General features: G+C 42.8%; 2 protein-coding genes across 2 annotated transcripts in view; one reads left to right on the forward strand and one right to left on the reverse strand.

The window, feature by feature from the left end:
- Nucleotides 1-15,271, reverse strand: part of SH3D19 (SH3 domain containing 19) — a 172,595-nt gene that overhangs the window by 122,581 nt on the left and 34,743 nt on the right. The window lies entirely within an intron of this gene.
- PRSS48 (serine protease 48) overlaps nucleotides 11,018-15,271 on the forward strand; it is a 7,262-nt gene continuing 3,008 nt past the window's right edge. The window contains 3 exon segments of the mRNA XM_032412989.1: nucleotides 11,018-12,742; nucleotides 14,128-14,393; nucleotides 15,096-15,265. Coding sequence (XP_032268880.1) covers nucleotides 12,462-12,742; nucleotides 14,128-14,393; nucleotides 15,096-15,265 — 717 coding nt within the window. The 5' untranslated portion in view covers nucleotides 11,018-12,461.

Consider the following 15,271-nt stretch of genomic DNA (forward strand, 5'->3'; position numbering starts at 1 on the left):
AATAGTAGGAAGGGAAAAATGAAGGGGGGGAATCGGAGGGGGAGACGAACCATGAGAGACTGTGGACTCTGAGGAACAAACTGAGGGTTCTAGAGGGGAGGAGGGTGGGGGGATGGGTTAGCCTGGTGATGGGTATTAAGGAGGGCACGTATTGCATGGAGCGCTGGGTATTATACACTAACAATGAATCATGGAACACTACATCAAAAACTAATGATGTAATGTATGGTGACTAACATAACATAATAAAATAAAATTTAAAAAAAAGGGGGGGGGACCTGAGCTGAGATCAAGAGTCTGATGCTCAACTGACTGAGCCATCCAGGCACTCCTGCTGTATTCCAGTCTTTAAAACAGTGAGTCAATGAGGTATGAATATCAGGAGGCAAGAATCACTGAGGCCTTGGACCTTAAAGGCTACCTTCTACAGGTAGAGTCAGGGAAAGGTGTGGACTAAGGAGCTAGGAAGCTAAAACTGACCAGCATTTAGTAGTCAAGGATTAAATGGAGGGATAGGGAGTTTAAATAGAGATATTCAGGGGACAATGCCTTCTGAGCCTCCCGTTAACTCTACCCACTGAAAGCACCTCATGATTGTACTCTTAGGTGTCCTGGGGTTGAGGGAATGTATTTATTAGAGAGATCTCCAACTTGCAATTTCCTGACTAAAGAGTGGTCTAAGAACATGTCTCATGTAAGAAATCTATGGCTGCTTTATCCCTATCCTTTTCCTCGGCAGGTATACAAAGAGTGGTTAAGAACATGGGATCTGAGGGGAGCCTGGGTGGTTTAACTGGTTAAGTGTCTGCCTTTGGCTCAGGTCATGATCCCGGGGTACGGGGATTGAGCCCCGAATCAGGCTGCCTGCTCAGCTCAGAGGGGAGCCTGCTTCTCCCTCTACCCTCCGCTCCCCCTGCTTGTGCTCTCTCTCTGTCAAATAAATAAATAAAATCTTAAAAAACAAACAAACAAACATGGGATCTGACACTGGCCAATGCTGACTTAATTTATGGATTTCATAAGAAGCTGATTAAAATAATAACAGGATTCTCTGTATTACTAGGCAAATAATAGTAAAAAAATAACTGGAAGAAGTTTTGGCAAGACAGTGGAATGAACAACAACAAAGTGGACATCCGTTGCTCAAAATTCATTAAATACCAATAAAATCATTGCTTTAAAAGGAAGATTTTCATTAAAAACTGCAAAGATAATTACATAAAAATACATAAATTAAATCTGGGCCATTAAAAAGCTTCCCATACATATGAAAATGGTAAGAACTTTGAAAAAAAATTCCTTAAATGAAAAAATGATACAAAGTATAAGCAGGATTCAAAGAATGATTACAATTTATTCTCAAAGGGACACCATTCATGATAATAAGCTTTCCTCAGGATTTTTTTTTTTTTTTAGATGACAACACTACAGAATGGCAAGCAAGGACATATTAACATAACTAACAAAATTAACCAAAGATAAACTCACTAGGGGCGCCTGGGTGGCTCAGTCATTAAGCGTCTGCCTTGGGCCGGTGTCGTGATCCCAGGGTCCTGGGATCGAGCCCCGCATCGGGCTCCCTGCTCGGCGGGAAAGCCTGCTTCTCCCTCTCCCACTCCCCCTGCTTGTGTTCCCTCTCTCACTGTCTCTCTCTCTCTGTCAAATAAATAAAATCTTAAAAAAAAAAAAAAGAAACTCACTAAACATGTGAAACTCTAAGTAAGTTAAAAAGATAACAGTGTGAGAAAAGACAATGGATCTAGATACTAGAGCCAAGAAATCCAACAGGGAGATAAAAGGTTTTAGAATCAGGAAATAAAATAGTTGAAAGGCACCTTACAGGTTATCAGTTACCTGACTCTCAACTCAAGGCGTTAAGTCTGCTTATTTAACAGACCCAGTGGATGACTCTTACACGTGTTCACATAGCAGCACTGGAAAATCAACTAAATAACTGCTGGGAATGGATAACGACAACTATTTCTACTACACGGCACTGTCGCACCCCTTTCCCATCAGGATCCTCTAAAACTGAAACAGGAAAATTTTTTACACATAATGCATGAGATGGAATGAGATAATTATCCGTAAAAAGAACCCCCCAAAATTTCAGCAAATACATGCCTTCTGTGTTTTAGGAAAAAGCTGAACTTGGAGATCTGAGTATAATGTCAAAGCAACATAAGGGGCATGAAATCATCAGTGAGAAGCTTAAATCTATCAACAGCATTAGGCACTGACTGTAATCGGAAGGGGAAGGGGTCAGCATGGAATCCAAGGCAGCAAAAGCCAGATAACTATACATGTTCATCAGACCCTAGGCTGTTAAGGGGAAAGAGACTCTGAGTCTCATGAGTATAAACATCACATTTTTTTTAGAAAAATACGTTCCGTAATGGAGAAGTGCTCTTTCACCTAGTTTTCATAAAAAAAAAAAGGGCTATTTCATCCTAATAAGTGAAATGCTCGTGGAGATTAACCACTTCCATTTATTCAGATCCTAAGTCTCTTCAAACCACCACCCATTTACTAGTCTGTCCCTACTCATATCAAGAAGATGTGCCCTGGTTAGGAAAAATGAAAATTCCAAATAATGGAAATGAATAGTCCTCAATGCAAATAAACATTCTGGCTCATACACAGGTCTCTTAAAATTTAGTGAGTCAGTCTCTTGAATTTGATGTATTCTAAGTGTTCTGACAAACCTTGAATTTCTGAAGCTAAAAAAGCTAAGGCCCCAAAGCCTAAATTGAGAGGACTGGTGCAAAGTCATGTTGCCTGTGAAAGATCTGCCTAAGTGGACTCTCTGGGTGACATGACATCTTTATCTCATCTCTGTAGCAGGAATTTATATTTACTTTATGCCTCCTCTGTATTGCCTAGTATGCTGATCACTTTTTTTTTTTGAAGATTTATTCATTTTAGAGAGAGAGCACACATGCATGCATGAGAAGGGGGCAAGGGGGAGGGGCAGAGGGAGAGGGAGAGAGAATACCAAGCAGACTCTCTGCTGAGCATAGAGCCTGACGCAGGGCTCAATCTCACGGCCCCGAGATCACAACCTGAGCCAAAACCAAGAGTCAGATGCTTAACTGACTGTGCCACCCAGGCACCCCCTGATCACTTTAAATATTATCTTACTTAGTCCTAACAAATCAAGAAGGGATTATTTATCCTGCTTTCACAAATCAAAATACACACGCACACAACACAAAACACAACTGAGGCCCAGAGAGGTTAAGTAACTTGCCAAAGATCACACAGCTAATGTTTGATTAAATAGATTTATCTAGGAATGTCTGACTCAAAAGATCTGGCTCTTTCCACTATACCATATTACCTCCACTCACTGTTAGAAGGCTCTACTAAAGGTTCGTCTTTATACTATGCCGAAATAACACTGCCCTTTGGTTCTAGTTATTTGTACTTATTATACTCTTAGCTCCATTTGTAATTATTTGGGTGTCCACAGCTTTACTTCTCCTGAACAGACAACAGCAGCCTTGAGAAAATAAGCAGCTATCCTAGTCATCTTCTTGACCTTCTAGCAGCATCTAATATAGAGACCTGCAAACAGTAAGCATCAAATCTTACTTTCTAAAAAACAAAATGAGAGCTATAGACTATAGAAAACCAGTTGTCAAAACCATAGGAAGAATTCCTTTAGTATGAGTACAAGGAAACAAATATAAAAAGGGAAATATTTTTTCTCTTAGCCTCAAAAGAACAAGACCAACAGCTCTTGCAAAGGGCTACTGGTTGATGCACAGGTAGTAGGGCACTGGGCAAGTAGGATGGAGCTCAGAGCAGGATCAGTCCCTGTGGACAAGGTGAGTGCAGGAGAGGGAAACTATAGATTATTGGCCAAGAAGGCAAAGAGCTGGGAAGAGGAAAAGGGTATCTCTAAAAGGTTATCCAGGGCCTGGCCCTGACATAATGGATGCCGAGTATATGGACTAATTCTAGAACATACTGGTTAGTGGAACTAAAGCTGGACTAAAAATGTCTTGTACAAGTTGAAGAACTAAGACCAGACTAGATCTTTTATTTTTTTATTTAATTTTAAAGATTTTATTTATTTATTTGACAGAGAGAGAGAGAGCACAAGCAGGGGGAGCAGCAGAGGGAAAGGGAAAAGCAGGCTCCCCACTGAGCAGGGAGCCCGATGCGGGACTCGATCTGAGGACCCTGGGATCATGACCTGAGCCGAAGGCAGACGCTTAACGACTGAGCCACCCAGGCGCCCTGGACTAGATCTTTTAATAGGCCTAGGGTCTACTGTTGCAAGGTGACAGAAAAGGCAAAATGCCAGAGTAATCAATTATTCCTTAAAAGATTGTTTTATAAGGGAATTTATTCATTTTCCAATATAATACATCAATCTAATGGGTTGAATTAGAAGACACACAACGGAATCTATTTGCCCTTCCCAGAAATACAGACAAAAAGCTACAAAACTTGCAAATCTATTGCTGTCCCTGTTTTATTCTCAGAGTGCTCAAGAGAAGACTGCATCCCTGAAGTGGTATCCCTGCTCTACAGTGGTGGTTCCCAACTGAGGGTGATTCAGCCCCCCGGGAGACATTTGGCAATGTCTGGAGACAATTCTGTTTGTCATGACTGGAGGTGGTAGTACTCCAGTAAAATAAAGGCCAGAGATGCTGCTTAACATCCTACAATACACAGGACAGCACCCCACAATAAAGAATCATCTGGCCCAAAACGCCAGTAGAGCCAATGCTGAGAAATTCTTATCCGTGGGCACCATCAACATTAATCTAAGCAGGGCACCTGGGTGGCTCAGTCGTTAAGCGGCTGCCTTCAGCTCAGGTCATGATCTCAGGGTCCTGGGATCGAGCCCCACATCGGACTCTCTGCTCAGCGGGGAACCTGCTTCTCCCTCTCCCATTCCCCCGCTTGTGTTCCTCCTCTCGCTATCTCTCTCTGTCGAATAAATAAATCTTTAAAAAAAAAAAATTAATCTAAGCCATCACCAACATGACCTGTTTGTCCAGAATTAGGTTAGTACTTAAAATGGAGATATTAGTTCAAAAACAACAATAAAAACAGCAGCTACTATTTATTATTGCATCCTTAAATAGGCCAAACCCAACCTAAGTACTTTCACTTTTTTTTATAAAAGACTTTTATTTATTTGAGTGAGCGAGCAAGCACACAAGCAGGGGGAGGAGACAGAGGGAGAGGTAGAAGCAGACTCCCCACTGAGCAGGGAGCCCGATGCAGGAATCTGCAGGGCTCGATCCCAGGATCCTGGGATCATGACCTGAGCCGAAGGCAGCCGCTCAGCCAACTAAGTGACCCCAGATGCCCCCTAAGAACTTTCACTTTATCTCATTTAATTTTTACAAAAAATCTTGTGGTGTATTATTATTCTCATTTTGCAAAGATGAAAAAGTTCTAAGTCGGCCACAGCTGCATGCAATAAAGCTCCTACCACTACTACCACCTTGCCACTTTCCAAACCAACAGTTATTGTGTATAGCAGAGGTATTTAAAGATAATTTTAATGTTAACAGGGTAATGATCTGGGAACACAGAATCCAAGACCTGGAGACAGTGCAGGATAAGAAAGGCAGAAAGCTAAAAGAGCTTCTCAGGAAAGTCTCTGGAGTGCCATTAGCACCTACTCTCTGACTTCCAATTCCCTGGCACTTCCTTATCTGAGGAGAAGGGGAGCGGTAAAACGGCAGACCAACATGTTTCTAGACTGCTACACCAAAAATAAGAAAATATTTGCAGAGGGATAACTGGGGCATAGACAAAGGTAAATGAATAAAGATAAACAGATAAATAAGCAATGCATAATTCAATGTTACACCTGTAAAGAATTTGATCAACTGATTCCAATGCCTTCACAGAATAGTTGAAAACACAGGTCTTAGGAGCAAAGTGACTTAGGATCATATAGCCATCCCCATGAAAACAACAGAATCGTACTGTGGGTTGAAAACCAGAGGAGACTTCTCCAATTCCAACTCTTTAAAAATGAACATTTTCTGGAGAGGGTCCAAGATGGCAGCGCTGAAAGATCCTAAACTCACCTCCTCCCATGGACACACCAAATCTATAGCTACAACATACAAATCACTTCCCTCTAAAAAAGCTTTGAAAACTAGATGAACTGCTCTCCACAACAATGGATAAAAGGAGCACATCAAGATACGCAGGAGAAACAGAGATACAGTCTCACAAAACACCCCACCCCTGGCATGGTGACAGACAACAGGGAGGGATCTCACCAAACAGGCACTTCTCCCAGGGGGGAGGGGGAAGTTGGTGCCCCATACTGAGCAACCTACCCCTGGTATCCACATAGGAGACAGAAGCCTCCAAAACGTCTGCCTTGGAAAGCCAATGAGGCTCATGTCTGGGGTTCCCCAAGTGTTACAGGAGCCTGAGATCCCCCTCTTGGGGGGCTCACACGTAGTCTTGCTGGCCCCGAGACGCAAGGAAAAACAGGTCTGAAAAGTGCCTACACTCTATGTGACGGAGATTCTTTGCTGATCTGGGAGCACCAGCTGGAGGAGGGGAGACAGCTGAGATGCTCACCAGAGATGGAGGCCCTCCGGGACGCCACTGCCCCACGGCCCACACAGCCTGCTAGCACAGGCGGGCAAGTGCGCATGCAGTACCGTCCTGCCGCTGTGCTGCGACACGTCGGGGCAAGAAGTCGCAGCACTTGCTAAGGCTGGGGAGTGAGGGCAGAGGCAACACTCCCTTGGCTCCCTGGCTGGGGCAGGTCACAGAGCTCTCCCACTCTCTAAAGTCGGTGAATGTGGGCAACTGCAACACTCTCCTGCCCCCTGACTGGGGCTGGTGACTGTCAACAGTCAAGGCATTCTCCCGCTACCAGCCTCAAGCCAAAGTGTGCAAACAGAAAAGGCACTTCCACTGAATCACTGAAGCCCACAGATGCACTCAGTCAAGACATTTTCCCACTGCCTTTCTGCAGCCAGTGACTGTGCCCTGCCCCCACACTCTCCAACTGACTCACTAAAGCCAGCAGGTGCATGCAATCCATGATTGATTGCCTGGCCCCGAGACCAAGAGGACTGGTGTCCCAAAGCTCCATGGAACGGCATAACAACTGCAAAGGCAGTTCTTGGCAGGCTCGGACCCCCAGGGCACTACCCAGACAGCAGACTGAAACACATCCCCCCAGTCTTCCTGTGAATAAAACGTATTCACTTAGCCTGGAGCTTCAGCCTGAAGGATAGGCTTCAGGTTTCCCTCACATAGAGAGGCTAAGGAGTGGTCCCAGGGAACATACGCAGGAAGACACCATCCTTGTGCACTCTGCTGACTTCACTACAGTCAATTCTGCTACTGGGTACCTTGAAGAAAACAGAACACTAATTCGAAAAGACGTATGCCCCCCTACGTTCACTGCAGCATTATTTACAGGAGCCAAGATATGGAAACAACCTAAGTGTTCACGGATGGATAAATGGATAAAGAAGATGTGACATCCATCTATCTATCTATCTATCTATCTATCTATCTATCTATCTATCTATCTATCTAATGGAATACTGCACAGCCATAAAAAAGAATGAAATCTTATCCATGACAACATGGATAAACTTTGAAGGCATTATGCTAATTGATAAGTCAAACAAAGACAAATACCACATGATTTCACTTACATGTGGAATCTAAAAGATAAACATACAAAGCAGAACTAAATCCAAACTCAAAGATACAAAAAACTGATTGGTGGTAGCCAGAGAGGGGGAGGGTTTGGGTGGGGAGTGAGCAAAATGAGTGGAAAAGATTAAGAAGTACGAACTTCCACAGTTATAAAATAAATAAGTCACAAGGATATAACATATAGCACAGGGAATATAGTCAAGAATATTGTGTTAACTTTGTAAGGTGACAGACAGTAACCAGACTTACTGTGGTGACCATTCTGCAATGTGTAAAAATGTCACATCACTATGTTTACACCTGAAACTAATATAATAGTGTCAATTATACCTCAATTAAAAAAATAACAAGAGAAAAAATGAAAAAGAGGACATTTTCTTCAGTAACTCAATGCCATTATCACACCTATCAAGACTAGTAATAATTCCTCAATACCATCTAATACCAAGTTCAGTATCAAATGTCCTTGAATGTATCAAAGTGTCTTTTTAGAGTTGGTTTGTTACAAACCAAACAAGGGCCACGCATACTTACGTCTCTTAAGTTTCTTTTCATCCAGAGGAACTTCCGTCCCTTTTTACTCTCATACCACTTGCTTATTACAGAAACCACATCAGTTGTTTTAGAAAACGTCCCACATTCTGTACTTGACTATACACTTGTATTATAATTAAATTTACTCTTTATCCTCTGTATGCGCTATGAATGGAAGTAGCTTTAGAGACTCAGGTTTCACTTTTTTTTTTTTTTTAATTTTATTTATTTATTTGAGACAGAGAGAATGAGAGAGAGAGAGCACATGAGAGGGGTGAGGGTCATAGGGAGAAGCAGACTCCCCACTGAGCGGGGAGCCCGATGCGGGACTCGATCCAGGGACTCCAGGATCATGACCTGAGCCGAAGGCAGTCGCTTAACCAACTGAGCCACCCAGGCGCCCAGGTTTCACTTTTTTTGATACGAATACTTCATTGGATATTGCTTCATACTTTGTCTAATCAGAAGACACATGTCTGCCTTTTTCCCTATTCATGATGCTAAGATTGATCAGAGGGTTCAAATGGTAACAGCTTGAGCACTCTACCAACTTCTCATCTAAAACTTTCGACTACTGATAATCATCCCCTGAATCAATGATCTCATGAGGGGCTGCAAGCAGTGGTTTTCAAATTCCATCAGTCCAGGCACATTTATTAACTAGAATTCTTCCCTCTCATCAACTAAGCCCCCCCCCCCTTTTTTTTACTCTGAACCACCATTTGGACAGGAAAAGCAAGATAACTACTTAATACTTTCCTTGTACTTCCAATTTTCAGAGGAAGAGGAGCTGGTGTTTTAGTTACTTCCAATAAAGCTTACTTTTAACTAAATTGGAACCAAAATAAAATATATTTTTTATAAAACATTTAAACAAAAGGGAAAAGAAGAGCTCTGTAAGCAATCCAACTAATTTTAAAGAGTTAACCAGCGACTTCAGATTTATCCAGGGATATAAAAGTCCAAAGATCTAGGACAACCACAAGACTCTCAGAGGAAAAGAGTATCTGGTCAAATTCTTGTTCCTTTGATAAATCAACAGAAAGACCTGTCCAGAGCTTTGGTGTCTTTGCAAAATGACTACCTTTATTCCAAACATGACTTGAAGGCAAACCTCAAGCTGAGATCTTTTTAAAAAGCTATACTTACATGAGCTGACTAAATAATAAAATCTTCTGTGAATACCACAAATTAATTGGAACACCCTGAGATATAGTGTATCTGGCAGGGTCCCACCACAACAGTCCCTTCTGCTTAGCTGGCCACATTTCTGCAACCTCATCTTCCCCACTACATGCATAAGGGCACTTAGACCAAAGACAATTAGTCCACAGCCATGGAACTATGTCCTGGTAAGACAAGATAATCTGTTCAAATCCCTGGGAATTTGAACTGAAAATAAGGAAAAACTTGGGCAGTTTATAGTGGGAAGAAAAGGCATAGACTATGGTTGAGTCATACTAATGGCAGACCACCCAAGTGAAGATCCTGAACTCCCTCGATGAGCTCTTTAGTCATCATGAATCCAAAGCTCCCTTCCTGCTCTGGTCTCCAGGTGTGTCCTATGATAGCTCCAGATGTCCTTGTTACTCTGTTCTCCTTACTGTTCCACAGATATCTGTATTTGTTTGCCAGGGCTGCTGTTAACAAAGTACCACAGAATGGGTGGCTTAAAAAACAAATTTATATTTTCCTCACAGTTCTAGAGGTGAGAAGTCTGAGATCAAGGTGCCAGCAAGGTTGGATCCTCCTAAAAGACATTCCAAGCTTCCTTGGCTTATAGACAGCCATATTACCCCTTTGTACATGTCTGTGTGCAAAATTCCTCTTTGCATAAGGACGCCAGTTATACTGGATTAAGGCCCACACCTAATGACCTCATTTTACCTTAATTACTTCTTTAAAGACACTCTCTCCAATGGTCACATTCTGAGGTATGAGGGGGTTAGGACTTTAATGCATGCATTTTGGAGGATACACATTTCAGCCCGTAACAACATCTTTAAAGTGATCCCCTCTTTGCTTAAGCTAGTTTAAGTGTTGTTGGTTGTAACTGAATAAACCTTACCAAAATAGCTACATTTTCTGGTCTTCTATTATTTAATTATTCATGTGTTTCTTTCAAACCTCCCAAGAGTTTGAGCCATAAGAGAGCAGTAACATGCTTTAAAAGTTCAGTGAATTCTACCTCCACAGACCTAGTACCCTACAAACAGTTGGTACCAGAAACATAAAGGGCACAGAGAATTCTGTAGAAGATGCTGTGCCATGGCACCCAAGATCCTGAAAGGGTCAGGACTAAAGTATTCATTCTCTTAGCAACCACGAGTGTTGGCTGCTGTTAGTTCACAGCTAAGTCCTATCCCAGGAATTGTCAACAGAGTCACTTCACCCAAGGTAATGCCCATTCCTTGCAGGCAGCCTACATCCAATCATACAGAAGCCCAAAGGCCCAGCCTTCTTGTCTTCACTCAGGACATCTCTGAAGAGCCAGCCCAGCTCCAGAGCAACTTGTGGGATTGGCTGTGGCATGTATGCAAATGAATTACAGTTCAACCCTCCCTCTGCCCAATCCTGCTTCCATCCTGCTTCCGTTCCCCACCCACCCCCCAAGGTGTTGAGCCTGAGACTACTTCCAATAAACTGCTGCACACAAACCTGTTAATCTATTTCCCAGAAAATCGGACTCGCCCTATATCCTATGGCTAACACTGTGACAAAGATGCTGCACTTGATCTTAGCCAAAAGGCCAAGAAGCGATAACACTGTGACAAAGAAGGAAACAAAAAAATTGGGAAAAATTAGCCAGGTACTAGGTTAATTTCCTCTTTTCCATTTCTTGGTTTTGAAGAATCCTGTCCATCTTCTACTTTTTTGCTAGAGAAAGGGTCCTGTTCCTTCGGATCCCCTCTGACCTGCCCTGTGCGGACACCTTCCGCATCCTCCCCACTCCCATCCTCCAATCCACAAGCAGGAACCCCGGACATCCTGCTTTCCCTGGACAGTAGGGGGCGCCTCAGTCCCCGGCTCCTCCCCCCGGGTTCCTGCCACTGCATTTCTGAAGTCTGGTCCCCTCAGTGCCTGGCCCTGGGGTGAAAACCGGAGAGGAGGGGGTGAACCAGAGGAATCCATCCAGGAGGAGAAGCTGGTCCCGTCTACCTTCTCTGGCTGCTCCCCAGCCGGCCTCTCCCTGGGAGCCTGAGTTCAGGAAACAGAAAGTATTGATTCTGAGGACCAAGACATGGGCCCTGCTGGTAGTGCCTTCCTACTGTCCCTTCTACTGGGTGAGCCTCTGGGGTAGGGGGGCATGGGGAGGGGAGAGGCAGAGGTTTTTGGCTGAAGAAGTTACCACACAGAATAATAGGACACTTCACCCATGGGACATTACTTATGAATAGTGTGTCCTGGGGAAGTCCTGAGGGGATATTATATACAAAGCAGTAAACAAAAAAAGACCCCTGCCCTCGTAGGGCTTATAATCACTGCACTTATTAAATATATAAATTTTAAAGCAGGTTAGAAAGTCCTAAATGTTAGGAAAGGAAAGGGGCAGCAGGAGTGGAGGGGCAGGAGGTATGTTGTAATTTTAAATAGGGTAGTCAAGGAAGTTTCATAAGGAGTCATTTGAGCAAAGCCCTGAAGGAACTGAGTACTTAGCTACAAGGATCTAGGAAAAAAGCATTTCAAGCAGAGGGAATTTGAAGTATCAATACTCTTGAGTGATTTCAGGCATAAGCTTGTTCACTTATTTTTCTGGCCCACAATGATTTAAAAAAGCAGGGTAGGTTGAGAGCAGGAAAAAGGTAAGAGTTAGCAAAAAAGATACACAAATACTGCAAAATGCCAATTCAGATAAAGGAAACAGCTCATAAATCTCAAAAGCACCTGAAGGCATCATTGTGTTTACAACCTAATATACCTGATATTCCTGGTGACAACCCTGAATCTTCCAGTAAAAGTTAAATTACGTTCCATGTATGCTGCTAAAGAAGGCAGGTAAGTATGTAATTTTCGAGATTCCCACTAATGGGTAGACATTTATAAAAATCTGGCCTTTAATACAAATCTGAGAAATTTAAATACGTGGAAAGCCTCTCCGTTCAGTGAATCTAGACGTAAGATGCATTACTGTATACTAATGATATGGTGTCTGTCTTAGGGTCTTGCCCAAGTTCTTCCCCCAAAAAGAAAGATCTGCAATCAGGTGAGTGGTCTCTACCTAGACTGCTGGGTTTGGAACTGGGATAGGACGGAGGATGGAGGCTAGGGAGGACTCAGGTCCTCGGAACGGATGGGAGTTTAACGATGGTAAGATGAGAAGCAGAGGAATGGGACGTGGAGAGTTCTACATGTCCGTCTCCCTTCTTTCTGTAGTGTGTGGCCGACCTGTACACTCAGGCCGTGTTGTGGGTGGCCAGGGTGCTGCTGCAGGGCACTGGCCTTGGCGAGTCAGCGTGCGCGTGGGCCAGAACCATGTCTGTGGAGGGCCTCTCATCAGTGACAGGTGGATACTGACAGCAGCACACTGCTTAAGAAAGTGAGTCCTAGCTGGGGGCTAGCACACAGATAGGTTCTCAGTAAATACTTGAATGATTTCATGAATGAACCAACAGACAAATCAAAGTGGCAAGATGAGTCGGCGCACCTGGGTGGCTCAGTCAGTTAGACTGAGCCCTGAGTCGGGCTCCATGCTCAGCGTGGAGTCTGCTTGAGATTTTCTCTCTCTCTCCCTCTGTTCCTCCCCCTGCCTGCACTCTCTCTCTCTAAAATAAATAAATAAATAAAATCTTAAAAAAAAAACAAAACAATGAAAGTGGTAAGAGGGGGAGGCAGAAGGAAACCCTACATCACCTTGGACTAGGGATAGGACATAGAGGTAGAAAAAGAAATGACAGAGATAGGCACTATATTAGAAACTTCTTCTTACTTTGTGCCTATCATTTCCTAAACATCAGCCAGGGAACTCTGTCTTGAGCTCTTCTGGATCACAAACACAATCGGAGCTCTCTGAGAGCTCCTGCTCTAAGAGAAGCAAGGTGCCATGTGGAGAGTGGTCCTAGGGAGAGGTTCATGTGAAACTAATGTCTCCAGCCAACAGCTAGTGAAGACTTGAAGCCTGCCACCATAAGGGGGTTTGGAAACAGATCCTCCCAGAGTCAAGCCTTGAGATGACTGTAGCCCAACTCGATTGTAGCCTCGCAAGAGATGAGGCAGAAGCACCCACCGAAGTCACACCTGATTCTTGACCCCCAGAAACTGTGAGATAAATGTTTGTTTTTTTAAGCCTCTAAGCTTTGTGGTAACTTGTTATGCAACAACAGATAAGTAATATATATAGAAATCAAAACAGCAGGACTTTTCAATAACAATACCCAAAGCTCAAAGTAAATACAGAACATGAACTTCAAAATGCTGGGAAAAAATTATTTCCAACCCAGAATTCTACCCATATGCAAATTATTGATCAAGCGTGGGATAGAAACAAGACATTTTCAAATATACAAAGCAGCAAAAATATTACCTCTCATGCACATTTTCTTAGGAAGCCATAGCAGAATGTGCTTCACTAAAATCAAGGAGGGAAAAACAAGAAAACATGGAATCGAGAAAAAAGGGGGATATAACCCAGAACAGAATCCCCAAGAAAATGGGACAAAATACAGGACAAAACTCTGGCCATAAGCATATAAGAGGAGACCAGAGAGACAGGAGACAACAAAAGAAAGAGTGGTTAGGGAGAGAGGAAAGGAGAAACAGCAACAAATCAACCCTAGTCCAAGTTGGAAGTAGCCTGGTTCATTCTAGGTCCATTACATCCTTTCTTGCCTAGACACTCGGTGCTACACATAGGCAGCTTGTTCCCACCCAGCTGTAGCACCTAAGCCTGCTCCACTTTTAGTCTTCTCTTTCTATTCCCCTTAGGAACTGGATTCCTTTGTTGTATGCTGTACAGCTGGGATCGATTCAGATAGACCAACCAAGTCAAAGTGTGACGCATCGTGTGTTCAAAATTATTATCCATCCCCAAACTCAACATACGACTGCAGACATCGCCTTGCTGAAACTGGTCTCTAGAGTCACCTTTACCTCTTTCATCCTGCCCATCTGCTTACCCCGTATCACAAAGCAGTTGAAAATTCCAGCCTCTTGCTGGGTGACTGGATGGGGAAAGGTTAAAGAAGGTGAAGGTGAGAATGGGTAAAGAAAGGGGTTCTTTTATCCATCATCCTCTTTGTACCCACTCCAGAACATCTGCGTTCTAGGCATACCATTACTATGGTAATATTTTTTAATAAACCCCAACCTATTGATATTATCTGTAAGTCTTCAAATAAGATGTCTTTTTCACATTTATTATGTTTTTTAGATCCTGCTTAGAGTCTAGCTAAAGCTGCAAGAGCAGATACTAACAATTTGAACACATAATTACTTCTTTGAAACAAAGGTTAACAAACCTGATCTAAAGTCTAGAAGAGTCTAGTATTTTTGAAAATCTGTTCTTAAAGTGTTGTGTCAACTCTTTCCCAGGAGGAGTGAGGACAAGAAATGATCTGGGAGCAGAAAAATAGGAAAGGAAGAAGTTTTAGAGTATTTCAAATACTCCTATCTTTATTGAATCAAACTGTATCAGAATTTCTCTTTATTTAAAACACAAGGAATACCCCACACTGGCACATTAGAAAAACCTTAAAACAAATAGAAATAATTTTGAATTATCCATTTTTTCAGATTAAATTTACCAAAAATATTCTTGTATTAGCAAATATGATTAGAAAGTGATTGTATTCTGCTTTCGGATTCTCATTCAGAGATTTCTGCAAATCATGACTGAATTTTGCCGTCGCAACTTTCCAGATTGCTTTTCCTTTCGCTCCTGTCTGTCTTTACAGATACCGATTACCCCTCCATCCTCCAGGAAGCAGAAATACCCATCTTTGACCGCCAGACCTGTGAAAAACTCTACAACCCAATCGGTTCCATGCTGCCAGAATCAGAACCAGTCATCCAAGATGATGAGATATGTGCTGGTGATACAGCTAAAATGAAGGATACTTGCAAGGTTAGG

The sequence above is a fragment of the Phoca vitulina genome, unplaced genomic scaffold (assembly GCF_004348235.1).
Source record: "Phoca vitulina isolate PV1807 unplaced genomic scaffold, GSC_HSeal_1.0 scaffold14, whole genome shotgun sequence".
NCBI lineage: Eukaryota > Metazoa > Chordata > Mammalia > Carnivora > Phocidae > Phoca > Phoca vitulina.